The 24,408-nt window shown below is 39.3% G+C and overlaps 3 protein-coding genes across 5 annotated transcripts in view; 1 reads left to right on the plus strand and 2 right to left on the minus strand.

Moving 5' to 3' along the window:
* Positions 1-4,117, minus strand: part of LOC138018274 (alpha-tubulin N-acetyltransferase 1-like) — a 12,602-nt gene extending 8,485 nt beyond the window's left edge. Inside the window, exons 1-2 of one of the 2 annotated variants that reach the window (XM_068864948.1) lie at positions 3,666-4,117; positions 2,108-2,177 (exon numbers count right to left, since the gene is read on the minus strand). In XM_068864948.1, the coding sequence (XP_068721049.1) occupies positions 2,108-2,177; positions 3,666-3,763 (168 nt within the window). In that variant the 5' untranslated portion in view covers positions 3,764-4,117. The remainder of the gene's footprint in view (positions 1-2,107; positions 2,178-3,665) is intronic. The other variant, XM_068864946.1, reaches the window with a different exon arrangement.
* Positions 4,118-4,932: 815 nt separating this feature from the next.
* The window catches only part of LOC138018928 (large ribosomal subunit protein eL28-like), a 169,706-nt gene continuing 150,230 nt past the window's right edge, over positions 4,933-24,408 (minus strand). Inside the window, exons 1-5 of one of the 2 annotated variants that reach the window (XM_068865605.1) lie at positions 8,865-8,919; positions 6,517-6,602; positions 5,880-5,939; positions 5,503-5,566; positions 4,933-5,188 (exon numbers count right to left, since the gene is read on the minus strand). In XM_068865605.1, coding sequence (XP_068721706.1) covers positions 4,980-5,188; positions 5,503-5,566; positions 5,880-5,939; positions 6,517-6,597 — 414 coding nt within the window. In that variant the 5' untranslated portion in view covers positions 6,598-6,602; positions 8,865-8,919 and the 3' untranslated portion in view covers positions 4,933-4,979. Of the gene's footprint in view, positions 5,189-5,502; positions 5,567-5,879; positions 5,940-6,516; positions 6,603-8,864; positions 8,920-24,408 lie in introns of those variants that run through there. The other variant, XM_068865611.1, reaches the window with a different exon arrangement.
* Positions 8,953-23,895, plus strand: LOC138018300 (protein odr-4 homolog). The gene is made up of 13 exons (XM_068864949.1): positions 8,953-9,122; positions 11,375-11,429; positions 11,522-11,583; positions 15,544-15,743; positions 16,845-16,881; positions 17,534-17,674; positions 18,839-19,003; positions 20,066-20,182; positions 20,956-21,049; positions 21,491-21,597; positions 22,276-22,354; positions 22,894-23,001; positions 23,788-23,895. Exons 1-13 carry the CDS (start codon positions 9,027-9,029, stop codon positions 23,859-23,861), a joined length of 1,335 nt encoding a protein of 444 aa, XP_068721050.1. The 5' UTR covers positions 8,953-9,026; the 3' UTR covers positions 23,862-23,895.

Consider the following 24,408-nt stretch of genomic DNA (forward strand, 5'->3'; position numbering starts at 1 on the left):
AACATGGTACATTGTATTGTATACATTTTTACTGTATCGTTCAAAGTTCATTTTATTTCACGCTGTCCACAAAAGAGGTGTCTTGATAAAAACTTATGAAAGCTAGGTTCTATTGAATAACTATATATATAATTAAAACTAAATTACAGTTAAATTGCAATTATGCAAGATTGTGTTGTGGCTTGAAAGTAGCCGTGATACGCTTTTGAGTTGGCGACCACCTACTTTAGAATAAACTTAAACAAAACACAGTGAGCCTAATTAACACTGAATTGTGCAGCCTCCTACTATGTACAGTGTATTAAGATTACGGCAAATTAAAGGAGGATTTGATTACAAGCATGACATTATATAGCAAAGATTAAATCAAATTAAAGATATATAAATACATATATCTGCGAACCAGGAACATAAGTGTTACTATGACCAAAAAAATCAATCCTTCTTTTTCTGGATTTGAATATTGTGTTAACTTTAGTTAAGATGGTATTCAAATCCATTATAGTGTTTAAACACTATTAAGTGACCCAACTTCTAAGCCTTGATTTAAAAAAGACACCTGTTTAATTTACTTGGAATTTTCATTAAAAATCTTTATGGTTTCATCATAGGTTTGATAATATGAAATTTCTGACAATGTCATCCAACTTCGAAATGCCCCTAAAATGGCTTTTGCAGGGTTGCAGATATATTGTGATTTGAGCATGACAATTTTACTTGCAGTTTTCTTGGCTTTAGAATATTGCCTAAGAATCAAACAGTGTTTGCCTGATTCAGCTAAGATTTTCAGGACTATTTTAACACAGTTCGTCATATATTACAAAATGGTGTCAGTGCTTTTCAATTCTTTGACATGCTTTGATTTCACACCATATTTTTCTAAATTCCCAGTCAAAAACACTGACTACTTTCAACTTTGATGGAAATTAAATAACAAATGCACAACACAATTTGTCAAAAATCACTGACACTGTTTGGTTGAAAATTTATCTCAAAATCCCTTGTAGCTTAAACGTCTAGAACAGTTTGGTTTGAGAACCACACATTAGAAAAAAATGTTTTGCTCACAAACAAAAGGCTTAAAGAATACCTTTTTTGGATTCAAAGCCACATGCAACTGGAGCATTAAGATGATCTTAATTTCATTCTAAATAAGAATGTTTTTATTAAGAAACTGAAACCTCGAACTGATGATGAGACCTTAAGGTCTGCCACAATGCTAACTTTCAGATCTTGAGAGAGCTGGATCACAGAGAAAATGACATCTAGTTTAAGAATGGAATGTGTGTACTGAATACATGTGCAGTACAGGAGTTTTGGGCTTTCAGACTTTTAAACTCATGCTTTGCATAATACATTAAGCTGCATTTGCACGCTGAAATTTTAAGTCACTGTGTAAATGACGTCACTTTTCCCTAGCTCCAACCCTCTGTTACTATACTCCACGAGGAGTTTTTTTCCTGGGTATACAAAAATTTGGTTTTATCAACGGACTGGATAATGTAAATTGGCCCCTGTACAGAGATTCTACAAGCTGACGTTTCGAACGTTAGCCCTTCATCAGAGCGAATCCAACACCATAGTTTCTTTAGAAACTACCCCCTTCATTCTTTTTTCCTGGGTACTCTGGCTTAATACCCTCTCTCAAAGTAACATTTCATTATTTTGATTTGCTGTAATCCTGATTTCTTGTAATTAGGTTTGATTTTCAGTCTCATAAAACTATCAAAAGAAACTGCACTTTAAGCTAAATAAAATTGAGACTTGACATTATGACTTTTCACGGTTGTTTTCATTTCTTTTCATTTATTTCAATTTATTTATTTTCACACAAGTAACTTTAGATAAATTACAAGGGTAGAGCCATTAAGCCAGGGGCTTAAATGGCCTTTTTGACCTCATCATTGTCATTGTTGTGTTGAGCGCAAAAATGTGGAAACAAACCGACTGAAACAGATCGTTTCATACGACTTCCACCCAAAATTAAAATAAATTTAGGCTCAAAGGAAAGGCTGCCCTTGAACTCCTCAAATAGGGTAGGGTACATAAGTACATTAGTTGTCTTCCTTTTAATTGACTGATCGACTAACCAGTTTAGCATACTGACCCTTGTGGAAGCCTCACCCATCTTATCGATGAGGATCTTAAGCTGGTTCTGCTTGCTTGCAAACTCAAACCTTAAAAAAAATATATACAAAATTAAATAATATTCATCTTTGGCAAAGTCCTATATGTAATCATCTTTATGGCAACCTTTTACTCAGGGGTTTCAATAAAATTTGAAGTAGGCAGCTGGTTTGAGTCTAGTAGCCGACTGTATCAAGAAGGGGCCGTTAGGCCCCTTCGTCTAGGGGGGTCTGGGGGCATGCTCCCCCAGACGATTGTGAAATCTAGAAGCTCTGAAATGTGATTTCCAGCACTGAAGATGAAGGAAGATTTCTAATCAACAGAGACACTGAGTGTGCAATTAAGCGCATTCTTTTGATAATTTCCAGCAAAGAAAGATCTGGAAAACCATTTCAAAAGGAAAATTAATGATTTTTAACGTTATGATGTTTCGACAACTTCATGTCATCATTACTACCAATTTTAAGCCGCCGGGAACGGCAAACCTTTTTTGCGTGTTTTTTCAAGCGCGAATTTCAACATTTCTCAACATGAGAAATCAGTTCTGTCGAACGATAAGAAGTATGTCTTTTTAATCTGAACAAACGAAAAGGCTTAACCGATGAAACTAACGAAAAATTTACTGTTTTTGGAAAACAAGTCTTGATGCAGCGATTACTCAAGAACGACCTGTTTTACATTAAACGTCTTGATATGTTTGGGGACGTAACTAAACGTAATTGAATTACGTAAAAAATGTGACGGTTGGTCTAGGCAAAAATGCGGAAAAAAGTTATAGCCGTGCACTGTAGCTCAAAGATGGCAATATCAAATCTGATAATTATTTTGAAATTGAGGTTAAAAAAGGTAAATTCAAGTCGATAAAAATGAATTTTACTTCAGGTTTGAAGGAATCCTTCAATTAATTCAATGTAGGGTAAAAAGTAGCCGACTTCTCTGAGCGATGCAGCCGACGCTTTTCGTCGGCCGTCGGTGCTTATTGAAACCCCTGTTTACTGTAACCTGCTTTTGCACCATCTTAAATTAAACAGATACTAATCAAAATTGAGAATGCAATGGCTTTTAATTAAATTAGCCAAGCAGGTTAATTGCTGAAATACCAGTAGCCCATAATTTTGATTCTAAACCATACGCCATAAAAAAAAGACTCATGGCACTGTACTGCAGATCTACATGGCAAACAAAACACAGTATCAAGTACTCAAACAATAAGAACTCCAGCAGTATGTCTGGCATTACCCCTACTGTTACCATGGAGACACTCAGCCAGTCATACAGTTTGTATCTGTTCATCTTAAGAGTTGCATCAAGTGGACAGTTATTGAGGTTACTTCGCAAAAATTAAAAGACAATCTTTCTTTCATTACTTTTCTGACTACAGTGCATGAACTCTACTCTATATTTATGCAACGTATACAACATCTGGAACAGGATAAGTCAATTTAGCAGTCAGAATGGCTTAAGATCATATATATCACTGACTTAAGGCTGTAAATTAATTTACTCTCCAACTAAAATGAACCCCACGTAGTACTTACCGGTCATTTTTCACACGAGACCGAAATGGAGCTAACTTTTCATCCACCAATGTGATGAGATCGGGTAACATGTCATTGACGTTGAAGGAAAACTCCATTTATGATGCTTCCACGCAGTACAAAAACACAATAAAAAGACTGCATCACTAAGGCCCTCACATTTCAGCGTTTCTAAATGAAATGCTGGAGATCTTTCTTATCGTTCGCACGAGAGTTGTGTTGTCTATGTCAGAGGGCCGATACTAGCCGGAGCTACGCCATAGTGATTACATCGTTCCTACGATATTGCGCTCATTACGTGTTCTTGATCGGGTAAGTGACCAGACAAAACGAATATCACTCCACCAAGGTTCAGGAATCAACGTTTCAGCACCAGGAAAAAGGAATACATTACATATGTCTTCTCTCTGTTGGTAACTTTTCTTCTCTCCTCAACAGGTTAACCGAAGTCCAAGCTCTTGTTCCCAGTTCCTTGGAATTTGTTGCCACCCCGCGAACTTAGCCCGGGAACGGTTTTCAAATGAATTGTGAAAATTGAACCTCCCTTCCTTTACAGAAATTACCGGGCATTGCAATAATTACAACATGACAATTCTAAAAGGAAATGCAACTCCTCCATCCTCTTTCCCCAACGAAACCTGCACCCTTCAAAGTACAGTTGATCCCTAAAAGGACCTGGAAACAAGCTTTACCTGAGCACAAAATTTTTCAGTTTTTATCTTTTTTTTCCAATTTGTCTATGTCATACAACTGTTGGAAGAAATATTTGCATTTCTTCAAATTACCTTGTTCTCCAGAAATGTACAGCTTTCAAATGACTCTGAAAATTCTACCCCAACCTGCCCCCATACAAAAGCATCACCCTTACTGTGTCAAACTTAGCGATCATTGAGGCAAACAAGACATGCTCTCAATCTAGTTTTGCTTTTTTCGGGCGCTGGGACAGTTACAATGTAGGTTACCAATCCAGTTAATTTTGACATCATATTTTTCAAAAGACCTCCATCAATTTTTTTAAGATCCGTTAAGACGCCCTTGGAATCAGGTTACAGAGACCCCTCTATCAAGACCTCCCCTCAAAAAAAGATATTGGTACACTTATAAAACCAGCAAATCACGTACGATGTTGTCAATAGAGTCTGGAAATTTGGTTTTAGAGTCGTTCACAGTTGTTTTGGGGGATAGTATTATTTACTGGCCTTTCATCCACCAGGTAATTCAATTCAGCATTGGGTTGCCTTGGATCAACTGCACATGACACAACAAGTTTGTTCACAATTTTAATATCCAGTCAAAGGAGATTAACAAGTGCATTTAATTACGCTTTCCACGTCTTCGCTTCTTCTGCACAACAGGAGTGGCCCTCTGGCTGCGGAGGATGGCACAAGCCCGCCTTACAGCAGCATCTTGCAAATCCCTTCTGTAGAAATTCTTACCACAGAAATTCTTGATAGTCTTGACAGTGTGTCGGGAGTGCTTAGCCAAGGTCACCTTCGCTAAGTTCTTCGCAGGTTTGTTAACATCTGTGAAATAACAAAAGAACCTCTGTGCAAAGTTCTTGATGATGATGATAATAATAATAATAATATTATTATTATTATCACTATTATTATTATAAGACGAAAAATGGTAAAACAAACTCAGTTTCTCAGCACTTGTCTACAGTTTTAGGTGCTGCATTGCAAAATTGCCCCAAATACTTGAATATGCAAGCTCTTAATTCAACTGGCAATAGCACCAAAAATTCGTTAACAACTTCAATTTAAGTATGTTAAAACATAATGCACATAAAACTTGTTAACAGTCTTCAAATATTCACAGAAAAAATGTTACTTACACCTGGTCTTTTTTGTGGTAAGGATAACACCTTTGCCAGAGGGATCAGCTGTGATTCCAATAGCCTGAAATTTTAACAAAAAATGTTACTTATAAGTTGTGACTGCAAAAAATGCAACTAACACATACAAACTGGAATCAATGCCAGGGGCAGATCCCGAAATTCCAGAAAGAGGGGGGCAGAAGAAATTGTGGCGAGAGTGCGCCCCCTTGCTTTGAGTCCCAGAAACCAAAATGATCTAAAATGTCATTCACTCAAAAATCCTTTTATGCAAGAGACAAGACAAGGGCAAGAGGTTACAAATTTATGTCATGCACCCATAAACGATAGTTTATTTACAACATTACAATTCAAAACTGATACACATGCAGGTATACCTTTCGGTTAATTAATCCGCAGTGCCTGTACCCATGCTTTCCAGTAAGGTTAAGAGGCTCCTACAGAAAAAGGAATGAAAACTTTATATGATTTGCTTCATAAAATGTAGTCAGTGTGATATTTTCAAGGACATGACTGACTGCATAGTTAAATCTCTCCAACGTAGTTGACTCTAGGAGCAGATGGTCCTGTATATTATTTTTTGCACCTTTTGGATACATCTGCAAATTGTACATATACAATGTACATTGTTTCAAGTGTTTCAGACTATTTTTTTCCAGGTTCTGCTATAAGTTGTGAACAAAATTGTTTATTCAATATAAAAAAATTAATTATGGAGTACCTAGCCAGGTGTCATTTTTGAAAACAAAAAATAACTAAGTCGCATTCAATGCCATAAGCACAGTTTTCTCAAGATGAATCTCCTGGCAGGAGAGTAACACATTTTATATTGTCCAAGCCTCGGAAAGCAAGCATAGGTGTTCAAATAATTATATAATTAGGAGATGTCAATGGAGGTCTATAAATGCCAAGCTTTGAGGAGAACTTCCGTCCTAGCAACCAAGGTAAGGTTATTACCAAGGTAGTATTAAGCATGCCCTGAAGATAAACACACAGACAAAAAAAATGGCCTACCTTTGTAAAAGTTGATCCCCGATTTTTCATTAAGAAACAGGAGTAGTTCTTCAAAATCTCCCACTGCAAGTCACCTGACATTTTCCCTTTAAAATCAATATTTATAAAAAATAATAATCTAAGTAAATAAGTAGATGCTGCTTGCAAACTAACTTTTTTTTCAGATGTCAGACTTGCTACTAAAATGCATTAATACAAAGTCAAATTTATTACACAGAGATACACTCTGACGACTGCTATAGTGCTGCTGGCATGATTTTAAGGTGGAGTTCTTTCCCAAGATAAATCACTTCACCTACAGTAAGCATGTTTTGCATGTTTTAACTTGCAATTTTCTTAACTTTATGCAAAATGCTTGTGACCTATTGGATGCCAAAACACAAGGAGTTAATTTACAATACAGGTGACAGTACAAATTATGTATTTTTATGGGATGAATTTAACTCTAAAACAATCAGGTTAATAGCACTTAAAGAGAAGCTGAGGGACCTACAAGTCAATCAATAAATCGAATTTCAATTATGGTATTTCTATTGTTACACTCTTTAGAAACTGTGCACATGAATATCCTAATTACATGTATTATGTTTTCAACGTCAGATATAGCCACCTTGGCACTATGCACCTCATTTGCTATTTACTATCTTGTAACCAACATACACTCAAGGAATAATAATAAATTTTTGTCAAATGTTAAGGTCTACATTTGATGGCCTGTTAAAAACATGTAAGGCTTCATTGTAATGGCTGTAGTGTTGCCACTTGTGTCCAAGACAGCAAGTAATGAAATGCATGTGTAAAGTCTAAGAATCAACTCCAGTAACTATGTCGAACAACAAATTATACATGTAGTTAACGTTGGGGTTCATGTTAAAACATCATTGACACCTCAAACGCCCTAGGATGCCCCCAGTTGAAAACCTGTCAAGTCTCACTCTCAGGGTTCAATAGGTTGATGGAAGGGACATACCAGTAGTTTTTGACTGCTTAATTAACACATTGACATCTCAAATGTCCCAGGATGCCCCCAGATAACAAGTAAAATTATCTGGCATTAGACAGCATAAAATCTGTTAAGTCTTACTCCCAGGGGTCCATGAGTTAAATTTAAGTTTGGGTTTTTCTAACAGTTCATGATTATTTTGATTATTTGAGGAGTCAAGTTAGAGAGGCAATTTCTATCATATATACAGGGTCTGAAATTAACCATTTGGTGCAGGCGCCAGGTGGCGACTGAAAAAAAATTTTCACTCGCCAGATGCAAAAATCTGGTTGGCAAAGTGTCCATCATTTTTTGCTTCTGATCATGAATATTGCTAAATCGACTGCTTCCGATTCGAATGTCCACAAAATGCATGCTTAAAACAAATTCCTTTGCTCGCTCGTTCTTTATCCGCTGACTGCAAAAAAATCACGACCTTGTGCAGCTTGCATGCAGCAGACCTTTCAGTCAACAGATAAGCATGTGTTTCTACATCTTGTCGGTAGGTAAGTACTTAATGTATGAGGGATGATATCATGGAAAAAAATATGGTGGATGTTGTTGTTTGATTGCATTGTGTGGAAGACAAGTATCAAGTGGTAATTTTGTGAGAATAATATATATATATTGATGAGTAAAATCTATAAGTGTCCCATTTAGGAGGATTACTTAAGGGAGACATGCGAAACTAATGTTACTTGTAACTCTATAAATTGGCTGCAAAACATCTCTAAGCCTATAGTTGGTTTGCCACCAATCTCAGGAGATGTAGATGACAATGATGTAATGTACAATTGCTGGTGGACAAACTAAAGGAGAGATCTTTTGTTTTCGTCCACCAATATGGCGGCAATGAAGTAACGTAAAAACCACCTATTGTGGCCTTTCGTGGAGCAAAATCATGCAAATGTATTTTGTATTCACAGTTAAAAGTGTGGGGAAAAAAAGCTGTAGATGGTCATTCAAGTGCCTAAACATACTGTAGAGTACAGTATATGGAATCTCTACTTAGGAAACATTCATTATTTTTATTTTTAGCTGTGCATTTCCAGACACATTTTGTTCCCAAAACGACAGGGAATGTGAAGTTTTGAAGAAGACTGAAATTGAGAAAAATAAAAAATCTTTCTTTGTGTAAACATCATCAATTCACACACTCAATAACTTTAACCCCGTTGAAAAGAACGAGACAGAATGAAGGAACAACACACACGACACGTGAAGAGTCGAAAGGAAACGAAAACTTAATTTTTAACGAATACTATAGAATGCTCGCTTCATTTACGAGGAGTTTTAAGCAAATGCTTAAATGATAGCACAGATTTGAAGGTCAAAACTTATAACTTAAAGCTGAAAGTCATCTTACCGCTCTAAACTGGCGACCACACGAGAAAGAGAGGAAGAGAAGAGCGCATGCACTCACGTAACAGGGGGTAAACTCGATCCAGTTTCTCGCGATCGCACACAAACTAATATGGCGGACGAAAAAAACTATGAGTTGACATACATGTAATATCTGGAACAAAGGATGGGAAGGACAATTGTAGTCGAAGAAACAGTCAATGATTATATTTCCTCTCTCTATGGAAATCATCAGTGGCAGTTAGGATTAATGATCGGGCAGGTGAGGGATTTTCGCCAATGGTTTGAATTAACCAGTCAGATCAAAAACCAACATTGGGCCATTCCATTTTTTATCAGCACCCCCCCTATTGAGGTACTTTATATTTCACCCCCTCGGAAAAGTAAACTTTTGACCCCCTAAGAAAAGAAGATCAAAGTGCCGACACACTCCCCCTTCAGAATTTATTCAAAGATCAGAGGTGCCGACACAGTTACCCCCTCAGAAACGGCCTTTAAAGACCACCCCCCTCCCCCTCAGAAATCCCGGTCCTTCAATAGGGGGGGTGCGGATTCAGTTTACAGTGTCCCCAATTAGTGCTCAAGCGCTAGACCGACTAGACACTTAAATAAAGTTCCTTTCCTTTCCTTTTATTCTCGCTGGTTTATTGTCAGTATCGATTGGAAAATGTTTCATATTGTTCCATACCTACATCCATTTCATGTGAAGACCAGAGCTTAACTGCTGAATACCCCGCCAATTATTTGCATAATGTACCAGTCAAAGTGAAACTTCCCTATCTCCCCCCCCCCCCACCCCGGGCAACCCTGCGGGCATTTCAATTTTTGAAATTTTTTGTTCAAATGCCCCCCTCACACAGGAAGAAATAACAGATTCCCATTTTTGGATATTTTAGGGTATTTTGAAGAATAGCAATAAAAATCCCAAATTTGGCAAAGTGAGACAAGTCCCAACCAGGGAATTCCCAACCAAGTTCCCTGACTGGGACTTGTGTCACTCTTCTAAATTTGGGATTTTTGTTGGTATTCTTCAAAATACCCTAAAATATCCAAAAATGGGAATCTGTTATTTTTTCCTGTGTCATCTCCCCGGGCCAGAAAGCTGTTCAAATGCCTCATCATAGGTCCATTTCAGGTGATCAAATGCCCCCATCCCCGGGAAAATTACCAGATTTTTATAAACTGAATGCATTGGTTTCACGGAGTTTCATGCAACAGCACTTAAATACATTCCATACATTCATTCCATTATTTATACACCTACTTATAAATCGTTGCAAATGTATTAAATTATTTAACAATTATTCCATGAGCGTGCGTTGGATATGAGATGATAGATAGCCAACGAGGCGCATAGCACCAAGTTGGCAAAAATCATCTCATATCCAACAAGCGCGAGTGGAATAATTGTTTTATTAAAAACGACCCCAAAATATAGAAAACAAGACTACAATAAAAATAAAAAGGCCCAAAAAATCACGCATATTTTTGCTGTGTTTGTAGATCATGGTATAATGGCTCATAACCCATGATGGCTTAGCCAATCAAAACTCTCTAATTGCCTTATCCAATAATCCAGTTTTTAATAATCATAAATACACCAGGTCGGTCAAAGCAATTGACCTCTATGAATCATATCCAGTGACGTATATTCAAAGATAATAATATAAATTGGTTCTTAATACCTTCAAATACGGAATAAAGTTTGTGTGGGCCTTTGCTTTTCAACCAATCAGCCACAAATGCGTAATCTTTACCTTTGAATGCATCTAAGTTTGTCTCCGCCATGATTTATCAACCCATGTGGAAAGGTAACATGAAATCGAGGCTAGCAATCAAATTCCCTACCCTCTATGAGTGATGATCAAATGCCCTGCCCCCGGGAAGACCAAGATGATCAAATTTCTCCCCCCCCCCCCACCCACAGGCAGGAAAAGGAGTCAAATGCCCGGGGTATGCGTGGGGGGGGGGGGGGGGATGTTGAAGCTTCAATTTGACTGGTACATAAGTATTATCAGGCCGACTCAAAGAATGCGTATTGATTATGCTGATAAAGGTGCCAGGGTATTCACACAGTGCAGTACTTGTCTTATGTTCGACCTCAAATAAACCTACCAGCCTTTCCTTTCAGTTTATTTTATGTGCTGAACTAAAATGGCCAGAGAATAATTAAGGTAGATTGTTTGTGAGAAAGGAGATGGGAGGGGGACACTGGCATGGTTACCAGAGCATGTAACATCTTTTAAAAAAGACACACACAACAAGTAAGTTTACTTAATTCTCCTCATATGAAGTGAGTTTGAGCGTCACATTGTTTCTGCATTTATTCACTCAAATTGAGGCACAAAGACAGGGTGCTTTAAAGGGACATTTTAAAAGGTTTAAGATGTCCATGATAGCTCTGATTCTCTTTTCTGGGAAAGGCAATTACGATGCAATTTCATGCCTCATGGTAAAATAACGATAAAAGAAGAATTCATAAGGCTTATGAGAATACTCTACATTCCTTTTTAGCTTTCCCCACAGCGAGATTATGTTCTTCACTTATCCAGAACACCACTGCAATCAGGTAAGGATTCGACTTAAAAGATGCCAATATGATTATCATTAACGTTTTGAAGATTTGTGCAATGGTGGTACTTAATTTGTTCTCTAATACAGAGAGTAAGCCAGCTACTTTAGAAGATGTTGAAAACAGTTGGATTACAGAACATGCTCGACAGGTATGCAAAGTTAGAATAATACATTATTGGCAAGAATAATTCAAATTTGTCAATATTTGTACGTGATGATATTTACAGTATACATTTAACTGTATGGTAGTGGCATCCTCGTCTCAAGAGGTGATGGTTAGCGCAGGGGATTTGGGCAGGATCTTGTGTGACTGGGTAGCCCGATCCTGGAGTGGCAGTCTCTGCTGAAGGTGGTGCTGACGTGCCTTGTGGAAGCACTCGCAGAGGCTGCGCGTTCTTTCCTTGCCACTCTCTTGCATATAGCCTGGACTCCAGCATCCACTTCCGCCTTTGAAACCCGCACTTTGACACTTTGCCGCCATGTATCGCAGTGATTGGTGATGTCCTCCCATGCACTGGTGTTGATTAGTGCAGATCACAAGTCTCGCTTGTCATGCGACATCATTTGACGGACGCCCTCCCGCAGTTCTCCAAAAAGGTGTGATGGCATGCTTTATGAGCCAGCGCACTCCAGGACCTCCGTGTTGGTGACTCTGGCCTGCCACCTGATGTGCAGCTGGCGCCGAAGGCAGCGGAGGTGGAATCTGCTGAGTCGCTGCTCTTTTCTGGCATAGGTCGTCCAGAACTCGTTGCCATAAAGGAGAGTCAACAGAACACAAGCTTGGTGGATGCACATCTTGGTCCTTTCGCTCAACCGGTCATTGCCCCACACTTGTTTGGTGAGTTTGGCCATGACAGCAGCTGCCTTGGCGATCCTGCAGCTGATCTCAGGTGGAGCCCAAGTAGGTGAAGGTGTCCACAACCTCCAGCTCCGTGTTGTCGATGGTGATGACTGGGGGAGGGAGGGGGGGGGGACTCAGCACCTTGCTCCAGGATGTTGGTCTTCCTGATGCTGATCATTAGCCCAAACTCCTTGCAGGCGTGGGACAGCTTGTCGACCAGATGTTGAAGGCCCTTCTCGCTGTGGAATGTTAAAGCAGCATCATCTGCAAACAGCAGCTCCCGTATGAGCACCACGTAAGCTTTGGTTTTGGCGTGGAGTCTGGCGATGTTGAAGAGTTTGCTGTCTGACCTTGTCCGGATGTAGACACCTGTTGTAGAGTCTACAAAGGTATACTGGAGCAGCATCAGAAGAAAATCCCAAATAGGGTTGGAGCAAGGACACAGCCCTGTTTTACTCCACTGCTGACTGGGAAGGCATTGGAGGTGGCCCCATCGAAGCAGACCGTACTCTGCATATCCTGGTGAAAGGAGGTGATGATTGCCAGGAGCTTTGGAGGGCAGCCAATCCTCTGGAGGATCTCGAAGTGCCCACTTCTGCACACCAAGTCAAAAGCTTTCATTGATGAGGTTCACAAAGGCGAGGAACAATGGCTACTGCTGCCCTTGACACTTTTCCTACGGCTGACGGAGGGAGAAGATTATGTCCACTGTGGACCTCCCGGCTCTGAAGCCACACTGTAACTCTGGGTAGACTTGCGAAGCAAGGCTCTGCAGGGGGTTAAGGTGACCCCAGCAAAGACTTTGCCAACGAAGCTCAGAAGGGAGACGCCGCAGGGCCGGTAGCAGTTTTGATGCCCTCATACATCCCCATTTTGTGGCCCCAGTCTGCTGGAGCGGGTGGTCTGCTTGGCCTTGCTCCTAGCTGATCGAAGGGCGTCGCATGTGCTTGGGGAAGGGTTCTGCTTGTGAGCCAGCATCACTTTCCTCTTAGCCTCCGTGACTGCCTGCATTTCTTCCCAGCAAGCCTCAAACCAGTCAGCATTCTTGTATTCTTTCTTGCCGAATGCAGCCACGGCTGAGTCGTAGATGGCATCACGGAGGTGAGACCAATTGGCATCTGGGTTGCTGGTTGTTGGTTGCACAGCAAGTTTCTCCTGGAGGCTGTCAGCAAAGTTCTGAGCCTTAACGTGTTGTGCCGGAGTCTTGCAACACCACTGGAGTGCCCTCTCCAGTTTGCACTAAGGCGTGGGTGGGAAGGTAAGGAGACACTAGGCTGCCCATATGACAGTGTCCCCCTCTCAGTGTCACTGGCTGGGTCCAAGGGAAAGGAAGAACCAATACAACTTGGGGCTAGTTCCACTGCAGAAGCTGTCAGAAGGCAGTGCTGAGCACCTGTCATCCGCCTTAGGGGCTCCACTCCGGATTTGTCCTCAAGGTTTACTCCTGAAGCCTACCTGAGATCAGGTATAGCCACAAGGCAGCGGAGGTTTGAAATCAGGGTTTACCTTCCCCTAGATATCAATGGGCTGCCTTCACAGGCTAAGAGCCCCATCTACCCTGGGCATCTGGTTTTAAGGTTCCAGTGGCCTTGCCTTCGCCTCTTCTCCTGTCGGTGGTGCCAGTTCCGCCAGGCAGAGGCAAGAAGTTGGACTTAGCTGACAGAGGCTCTTAGAGTCACACACCATTGGGAGCATTTCGAGAGGTTGTGAGAGCCCAGCCTCACAACCCACTCCCCGGCTTTTACAGCCTTACCGAACTATGTAACTGTGTAACTATATAACACCTAAGATTATCATGTAAAGTTTTAGGAACTACTGAATATAGCTTCTTCTTTTTTTTTTAAAGAAGGGTGACTTACACTGTAAGTAACTTGTAAAATTCTATCTATTGCACTGTTTTGTCAAATTTTTCCTGCTTGCATATTTTATACACAGGCTTTGTATGCATGGGAAATTGCCACCTGTCTGCCCAATCTCTCACCGAATTAATTGCCTTCATTTTTTAATGAAATAAATTAATGTACAGTATATTTGAAGTGTGGGTCAATTACACTGTAAATGAAATGGAGTAGTGATCCTTGCACTTGTGGTATCTCAAGAATTAACAATATTCCAATAGACCATTTTACAGTTATGGCTAAGTTACCAGGCCTAGCAATGGAAGCGAGGCTGCCAGTGACCCTGTTTTGATACAAACCTTCATGCTTTTGTAATTTTAATATGGACTAATTAGCGTTACAACAACACAATTTACATGATAAAAGCAGTGAGGTCTGTATCAATGCAAGTACACCGGCAGCCTCGCAGCCATTCGTAGGCTTGGTCGCTGAGCAAACAACTGTAAAATGGCTTAATAAATTATTTAAAAGTGCGAGGATCACTTCTCATTTCGTCTTTAACCTGCAATTCAAATGTACATTAATTTCATCCAGCTACTCCTTGATAAGCCCAAATTGTGCAGCTCCCAACTGCACTTATGTCCAGGTTTGACCCTAATTAGATGCACGCCCAATTTTGACATCCAACACAAAGTGTCCCTTTAAGTCTAAGCATTTGCTACCTATTTTCAACAATAAGGTAAGGGTAAAGGTTAGCATTATTTTTAGCTTTGGGTAAATGCAGCAGTTAATCTTCACTTAAAGAGCAGCATTTGGGGTACACTTTGTGACATAAATTGTCTGTATTGTGAGACACAAGTGATGTTGAAGTTGGCTGGAAGAGCAAGGGGACACTTCGTGACGCTTATTGAAATCCGCCTGCATCTAATTAGGGTCAAACCTGGACATATCTGCCCAACTGAGTCACTTGATAGCTGCTCAGTCGGAGGGGAACACTGCACCGGCATCACAGAGGTCATGGGTTCAAATACTGTTGAAGCCACCTGTGTCTATAAGAGACAATTACTGCTTAACCCATTGACCCCTTGGAGTGGGACTTGCATGTACCAGATTTGGCTCTGTCTAACACCAGACAATTTTACTAGTCAACCTGCTGGCCTCCTGGAGTGCATGAGGAGTGAATGGGTTTACTTATTAATTGTCCATATAAGTGCTAGCCAAGGATCACTTCTCCATTTTGCTTTTTTTTTTTCATTGTAGTTGTACGTATACAGTGTACAAAGTGACTGTTTTTGGTGTGGGTATTTCGTTGATGCATAATTGGGTTGTGTATGATAATGAGTGTTTAGCACATTTTTGCCCATTTGCAATCCCGTAGAAGACGAAATTAATACTACTAAAATATGCATAAATTGTCTCTTTGAACTTAGGTGTCAAGAATGTTGACTGGAGGGTTAGATGTGGTTGGTGTTTTTGCATTTGGTCCCCCGGACATGCTCACCAAATCACAAACAAAACTCCGTAACTTGCTTTTCTTTATCAACAAGAATGTTCAGAGTAAATCTTCTTCTTACTTTGAGGATCTCAGTTACAGTAGAGTGTTACTCCAGATTTGCTCTGCAACCAAAAAGTATCCTTTAAAATTATAATAGATTATTTTCTTAATGCCTTGCAGCTTAAGTATGTTTTCTTATCCTCATTATACAGTATCTTGATTATTTTACTCTTTGTCTTCCTTCAAAATGGCTTCTCCGGTAATTTTCTTTAGATTTAGTGCACTCATCCAGTCCATTTCTAATATTATATTTAATAATAAATTATTCTAATAAAGTAATCACAAAAATTATGGGGGATCTCCACGTTTAACCCTTCAGCTTCTTCTTGTCCTCACTTTTGTCTCTTTTCCCCACTTTTGCCATTTTGCCTCTTTTTATTATAATTATAATTATACAACTTTTTTTTCATTTTATTATTCCACCATTACATCATTTTACCATATTTGGTCAAGAGAACATGCAAAGTGCATGTATGTATGAGATGGTTGCCTGTGGTGTCCTGGTTTTTTCAACATGATGCATTTTTTTAACCCAAGAGTTTACGTGTAGCCTGTCATCCCTTGTCACTCATCATTTCATTTATCCAATCAAATAAACGACATTCAATAGTTTTGTCTGTGTTGTTTTCGTCATTTATATGAGCCTCATGATTCTCAGTCATTATGCAAAAAGAAGCCAAAATACTAGGAAATAGCATACTAGTGGAATATAATAAATCGCTTATTGCATGGTTTACCATAGTGTATAACACAGTCATGCGGATATTTTACAATGTACTCATTGCTCATGAATATTTTTCTTCACCCCTTTGGGGCTCAGAAAATCTATGGATATACATGTATGCATAGTAATAGTACACTATGTGTATGGTGGTAAATAAATACCGGTAAAAACGACTGAAATCTCTGTTTATTTTTAATAATATCAAATCACTGTAATATCCTTAAGGTCACTTAGAAAATGATTGCGTGGAATTTATAAACCGTCCAACAAACTCTATGTTGCTGAAAGTCAATACATATAGCTATTGGCACACGTACCATTAATAAACAATGTTTGTCATTAAGATGCATAAGACAGGTTTCATGCCTGATTTCTAAAAGGTTCTTGAAAGCCACCTTGGTCTCTGCTACCAGCCCATTGTTCAAATTCCTTAACCACATTCTTTCTTTCAGAATCATTTGCAGAACTATAGATGTATCTGATTTCAGGGTAAATACATGTACATGTATACCTGTTAGGCTGTATAAAAGTCATAGCAGAGAAGGTGGAAAACTCAAATATGCTATCTTCATGTACAATGTCATGTAGTTCTCAGTATTATAACGTTAAGAATGGAGAGACTATTCTGAGATTGTCATTGTCAAAATAATTATGAGTTCAGCTTATGCCGAAACTTGTATGTTTTTTTTTGCTCTGACAATGGGCTCACAGATCATACACATTTTTTGCCTTGTCACCACCTATGTGTTTTTCTTCTAATTTTGTGAGATTTACAGGACTAAAGTTGATGGATAAAGTATCTCCTATATATACTCAGAAATGGCTAGTTGTTGGAGGGAATCGTACTCTCTACAGCTTACTCGATCTCCTGTATGTGCCCTAGTCCCTAGTGTCCTCTCTGCAAGTGGTAATAATAATTATTGCACAAAGCCATTGCTCCACCAACTATATTTAGATTTGTACCCTGGACTTCTGAATTCAGTCCTAACTACTGGTACTCAATAACTGACATTGCTTCTGCTATTGACTTTTTTTTAAAGTAAACCATCTAACCATAATCAAAACTCAAGTTGAAAGTGCTACTGTAGCAATAAATATTTGGCATCCATTCTTTGATACTTGGCGTGTTTTTGCCTTGCAGGCCACACCAAACCCAGCTGAAATCAAGTATCAGTCATTTGCTTCAAAATGGCTGCAGTTGGAAACTACTCTTTTGTTACCTAATTGTCCCTTCATAGTTCCAAGGAAACTGGAGAAAACTAGTCTTCAAAATCAAATAGTGGTAGGGCATTTGTTATCAATGAAGTTCAACCTGCCACAAGCACACCCTCCAATAACTCATCAGGAGCCTTTAAGTTAATGTGGCAGGTTGAAAAGTTGGACGGGATTGACTCGGATTTCTTACCTCGGATCGAGCCCCGATTCTCGAAGTTTAGCTTAAAGATTAGTGCTAGGGTAATTTCTTGAGGCCCTATCATCGTTTTTGCATCAATCCGAGGTGAGCAATCAAAGTTCATCCGGCCCGACTTTTGTACCTTTCTAAATTAATGCATATCAGCTAACGTCCATTTTCTTGTGAGTCTTTACTATATTGTCACGTGTCAACCAGATGTTTGCATGAAAGAACACATAGGATTTATTCGTCATTTTACTGTTTTGTTGATTCATGGTTGATTCAAAATTGAGACCTCAAGAAAGTGTTTTCTACTATCTGAATATCCATTGCAAATAAAATCACAATCAGCAAATCTTTGAATAAAGAGGTACAACTTGTTTTTTTCAGTTAATGATGTCGAATTTGTATTTGTCATGATGTTGTCAATTTCATGCTTAAACCTTGCGATAAGTCTGCTGAGAGATTTTATGATTATTTTGTTGGCTTAAAGGTAGATGGTTTCCAGGTGTTTTATGTTCTGATTTCTTGGAATGTAACTTATAAAAGCCTTTACGGTTCAGTCTGTTGCTTTTCACCAATTTTGTGAATCCAAGATCGTTTTATTTGGTGTGATTGTCATAAAGAGGCTCAATTAGTAATATTTTTATGGGACGTTTCCGTGTACTAGATGTTCAGAAAAAAGATCTACCCATAAATGAAGGGGGTAGTGTCAAGCAAGTATATACGTAATATCTTGGACGTTTCTTTCTGTAACTCACATGCGTTTACACTTCCAAATCAACTGTTACGTGCTGCTTGCTATCCCCTTCCATTGCATGTTTGGTTGCATTACATGTAGGTTGTACTCAACAAATGACTCTACAGTCTGCTTAGGACCGCTACGCAGTCCATCTTTCGCATGTGGATACTGGCCTTTAGCTTATATTACATCCAGCCTGCAAATTCAGCCACTTCTCTTCGGTAAGCTCCAGAGTGATGAAACGTGGCTGTAGTTGCAGGGTAATGGTGATCTCACTGGCTGATAATCCCTTTCAAAATTTTTATCCATAGGGAAGCATCTATAACATTTTTCAAAACATGTCAAACGCATTGTGCACAGTGAATGGTGAGCTTTGTGCGGATGAACAACCACTCTCAACGGGAGAAAAAATTGGGAAAGGCCATAGAAATTTAAAAGCCACACAGACGTTTAGGATTGATATTTTCTCTGAAGAGGTACAGTGTAATATCAGCAAACAATCCACATTGTTTGTTTGTTTGTTTGTTTTGATTTATTGAGCAGCACAGCAGCGTAAAGCATGAACGTTGCAGAACTAGAGGCTACACTTAATTAAAACTGCTGAATCCCAAGCTATAGACCTTTTTGCAGATACGGCGGCCATTTTGATTTCTATTGTTTCAAATAGCTATTATGGAATGCCCAGGGGGCAAATACATATTAATTTGTCCCCCTGAGCACCCCCATAATGTCTTTCGAAACAATAGAAATCAAAATGGCCGCCGTATCTGCAAAAAAGTCTATTGGTCGAGCAGGATTTTCATGTAGATGCCATCATCATCTTCATTGCAATTTTATATACTTAGCACCAAAAGTTTACCATTTAATTTAACACTACCGTCTATAAATAAGGTGTTTCCCTTTGCTTTTATGTTAAGGGAAGATATACAGTCGTACAGTAGACCCAAATCATTTTAAAAAGCACTATTTCTAGCCAATATAAGCAGACATGTGCGAAACGCATTCGAGAAAGTCACGGTTTGGTCAACTTTGTTGTCCTGTTCAGTTGATTACCAAAATCATCTCCAACATTTTGAGCAATGACCGCCGGATCAATTGCAAATTTGCCTTCATCACTCAACTATAAAGAGAAAGCTTTCCTACAATTTAAACGGAGTATGTCAGCGTTAAGTTCATCATGGTTTAAACATTGTCAGAAGGTTACCAGAAATTGCCTTGGAAAGTTCAAAGAACTTTTTAAACTTGGCCATCGCCTCAAGTTTAAGCTCTTTGGTTTCGGTAATCAGGGAATTGTTGGCTATTGAAGATTGCTAAAGTATTAAATTAAGGTCTATTGAGCCCATACTATACAGCAACGGTCCTCATAGGTTATCTGAAATATCATGTTAAGCGAGCTTACTATGAAATTGTACTTTCAATATTTAATGCTGATTTTTTGCCTTACACTGTATCTATTAGGAAATGCTAATCAGAGGCAAAAGTCGTGTACAAAGAATATTGTTCCCATCTACATCCTTATTGTCAATTTTTTTCTTTAGTTATGTGCTCCTGGGAAGATTGAAAAGATAGAAACAGTGCACTCCCTGTCAATGAGTGGATCATTGTGTTGTCGAGCTTATGTTCATCAAAAAGCTACTGTAAAGGAGGCAATACAGGTACAGAGTTCAATGAGAAAAGTAACAAGATCAAATTTCTCATTTCGAAAACAAACAGCTTGTTTAGTTCGGAACCATGCTGAGGTCTCGCAAACTGAAATGCTCTCCTCTCCAAAGAGGACCTAGTTCTGATCATAACTCTTTACATGTACAAGCAATGAAGTCATGTAGTTGGAATGGAAATGTTTCTAAGCTGAAAAAAACTCAACCAGTCGTAGCACCACAGTAAGAGGAATAGTAAGAAAATAGAATAGGTGACTCTGGCTGTCAGTTTTTCATGTGCTTTCAACAAAGATGTAGCCTTGGATGAGGATGGGATCGGCTTACGATCATCCCCATGTTTGATTTTCAATCGATCATAACGCTTTACAGTAGGTGACGTCGTTGCTGGTGCAAACCAGCATTGAAGGGCTGCTCGACAACTTCAATCATTGCTAACAGGAGCCGCGTGACTTTGGTCTGAAAAATGTTCAGTCTGATTGTCTTAGCTTACAAGAAGGGCCTAGTTTAGTGGCATGTTTTCATCACCCCTCACCACATCTAGTCATGTAATTTTGGGAAATTTTGGATAGTTAGTTCTTCCCCATGATTTCAATTGGGGTAGTTTGAAAAAGTTACTGCAAACGCCTTTAGTCATGTTGCTCTCTTTTGTGGGCGAGTTAGTATACATGTATCTCAGAGATCGAGTCACCTTGAATCTAGTTCGCCATTTTGTATGGAGGAAATAAATTGTGCGGTATTTTTTCTTAGTTTTGAAGATATCTTTCTTTTAGGCCTTGAAGTACGACGTCATTCGAAGTTTCTTGTCTCGTCTCGAAGTCTTGTGTGACGACATAATGGATAACCAGGACGAGAAAAAAGAAAACGGTTCGTTTGTTTTTTTCTTAGTTTGTTCGAACACAATACCCTCTCATCTGTAACGTTCCTGGCAAATCAAGGAGAAGGCATCAAATGTATTTAACAAGATGGAGCTATATCATTGTTATTCTTGTAGGGATTTTTAACAACAGCATTGTGTCCAAACTTCGCTGGCCAACTTTTTCAAAATTTAATCAGTTTTCAATCCTTTACATCCTCACTTGCAGGCGACGAAAATTTGCCAGGAGCGCACTGCTATTGTTAGAGCTAACGAAACTATGCCGATATTACTAGTATTTTACCTTTTATTTGTATAGTACTTTGTGAAGTAAGGCCAAAATAGGGTGACCATGCTACTTGCACCCGTTTGGGCGATAACTCCCCAACCACAGAAAGGTTCTTTGTTCAAAAAGTTTGAAACCACCGACGTTCTCTCTTATTCCTTCGCAGAAACCTCTTCAGCTTCCACCTGGACGTGCCCTCAGAGAGTGTTCTTTCCTCTTGGTGTCGGCCCTGTTACAGTGTGTGACTACGTGTTCAGAGACGAAACTGTGAAGGTGACTTTTAATTACCCTGAAATCCCTCTCGTAGGAAAAAGAAATGAAATGTACATTTCACAAAGCGCCATTTCCTAAACTCAGTGGCGAGGCTGTCGGTGGGCCTCTATAAGACTACCATCAGTTCTGGCGACGAATGTCTACTGTTCACATCGTTTTAGCCAGGACTGTGCCAAAACGTCTGTGGACACAGCCCTTTTCACTCTTTTTTTGGTAGATTACTTGCAAGGTACATAACATGTAACTCTAATTCCCACCCACAAACACTTTGGAAGATCATACGTTGTCTAACATTTTTCTCAATTAAGTGTTTGACCGGAGACTCAACCTCAACATTGTTCGGGGGGAGGGGTTATTTAGAGTTGCCGTCGTTATCCGAGAAATACAGTCGGAATTAAACTGATATTATTCGGAACATTAAGACGAGTGTTGGTCCAACTGTGGTTTTTGCTCTTTAGCCCGATGCTCTGCCTTTATTTTCTTCTTCCTCTTTTCCCTTTGTCCTTTTGCTTAATCAAAGGAATTTGATCTATTACTTCCTAACCGGCGGCAGTTCATAATATCTAAACAGTCACGAAACTCTTTATTCAAGTTTTTGTCTTTGAAATGTGTTTGAAGAATAAGCAACTGCAGGTCTCCAGACCACGAAACAGGAATATTTTTACTTGCCTTTGCTAGGAATCACTAGAAAGAATGAAAGATCTTCTAGATGTTGAACCAAAGGAAGATGACTTTGAATGTAAAGAGGAACTCCCAGGTACATTATCTATAAAAAAAAGTTAGTTCCATTCGATAAAGTTATATCGTGCTTCTTATTTACTCAGTAAGCACAAATTTGGCTTAGTTCTGAAATAACAATGAAATTGTGTCGGGGTGAGAAAGGAAAATGTGCTCTTTAATTTTGTTGATGCTTTCGAGACCTTTTACTCACTAGCTTAAGTGTGTAAAAGCAGCTAGTGCGAAACACTAGTTTAAAAGTCTCAAAGCCCGAAACTCCCGTGCTGCATATTAATTCAGCCGCGTACACACACATTGCATTCTTAAAGTATAGCATCCAGCTCTGTCACAATTTCAAAGTTGGTAATGGCGGACCATTAAATAGGAAATTCCAGTTAAAATAGACAGGTGTTTTTTTAAAATCAAGGAATTTGGATCACTTAGCGTTTAGTAATCGAAAGAAAAAGAAGAATTGATTTTTTTGGTCATGGCATCCACTTCGTATTTGTTTGGCTGTTTGTTTGTTTCGTTTCGTTTCGTTTCATTTCGTTTAACTTTCTTCCTTTGTCCTCTTTCCAGACGTGCATATATTAAAGAGTTTAATGGAAGAAAGGGAAAAGGATGGGAGTAAAGAAGAAGCAACAGAAAAGGAAACGAATCAACAAGGACTCGGGAAGCGTGTAATCGGTTTGTTGTTGTTTGATTTACTTTACTTCTCTTGGGCAAGAACTACGCAGCGGTTTGTAAGCAGTGTTCATTCGAAAAGGTTTATTTTGGGGGTTTCTGTGGCGCGCAGAAAGCTAGAGGAGGAAGATGGCGTGGAAGAAAAAAGGTTCTAGGAAACCCGAACCCCACCAGCCGGCTATGCTTTGCATTGCAAGCACATTTTGTTTCCTGCCGCCGATATCATAACCGGTAATACGTCTGCGAGCTACTATTGATCGCTTCCTTTCACGAAATGAATTCTTGTGCCCGCAGTTCTCTGGGTCAGCACCGGGAATAGCCTGTGCCTGGATCCAAACCATCGTCGGAGACCCAGGGGCAGCTAGTCGGTACGACATAATGTTCGTGGTGAAAGTTTACTACAAGAAAGGGAAGAGCCCCTGGGCACTCTCTCTTAACGAACCAATTCCAGAAGCGTTCGAATACCCTGCTTCTGATTGGCCACAAAAAAATAAGCGAAGAGGAGCAGCCGGGTGACTCTGATCTTTTCTTACACGAAGTAGTTTTCCTCATCGATCGCCATAGTTGCGAAGCGCGTTAAACGGGGAAAGGTTTTCGAGGAAAGTTTCAGAACAAAACGTTAACGAAGCCGGAAAAATTACAAGCTTCAGCAGGGCTGCAAGCAACAAACACTCTCCGATCTCTTATTCCGGAATAGGGTCAATCGAACGTACCCATTAATAGTTTCATTCATTATCAACTGCCTTACCTTCTCGTCCCCCGTTCAAGTTCTCTTTTCTTTTTCCACAGGTACTGTAGCTGGAATCATTGTTGCCGTTGTGGCGGCTGGGATCACATTTCTTTGGGGAGAAAATGCGGGATAAAATGAAATTTAATGAAAATAAATTATGAAAATAATTTTTGTTTTTATATATTAAACAATATTTATTTCAACATTTCCTCAAAGAGCAGTGTGCGCATCAGGAGAGCTTACGCTGTTTACAATTTAAAAAACTAAATAAAACACGTCACGGTCAAAAAGATAGATTACAAAACATCATGCAACAAAATCGGTTAGACAAAAAAAAATTGAACATGTTGAAATAAATTAACATTAACTTGAGAATTAATATTACGAACTCTGTTTAAAAACCAGGCAGCTATTTTGTAATTCGAAGCAGAATGCCATCTATTTCCAAATAAATGTGGGCAGTACGAGAAATATTGCAGGTGCACCACAAAGAGCGCAAGCAGGCCAGGAAGAACTGTAATTTTCCTATTTAATGGTCCGCCATTACCAACATTATGTTCTTGAGAGAGCTGGATCGAGGAGAAAATGACGTCAAAGGCTCACTAGTTTAAGAATGCAATACGTGTGTACGCCGCAGAATTAATATGCAGCACGGGGGTTTTGGGCTTTCAGACTTTTAA

The sequence above is a fragment of the Montipora capricornis genome, chromosome 2 (genome assembly GCF_036669925.1).
Source record: "Montipora capricornis isolate CH-2021 chromosome 2, ASM3666992v2, whole genome shotgun sequence".
Taxonomy (NCBI): domain Eukaryota; kingdom Metazoa; phylum Cnidaria; class Anthozoa; order Scleractinia; family Acroporidae; genus Montipora; species Montipora capricornis.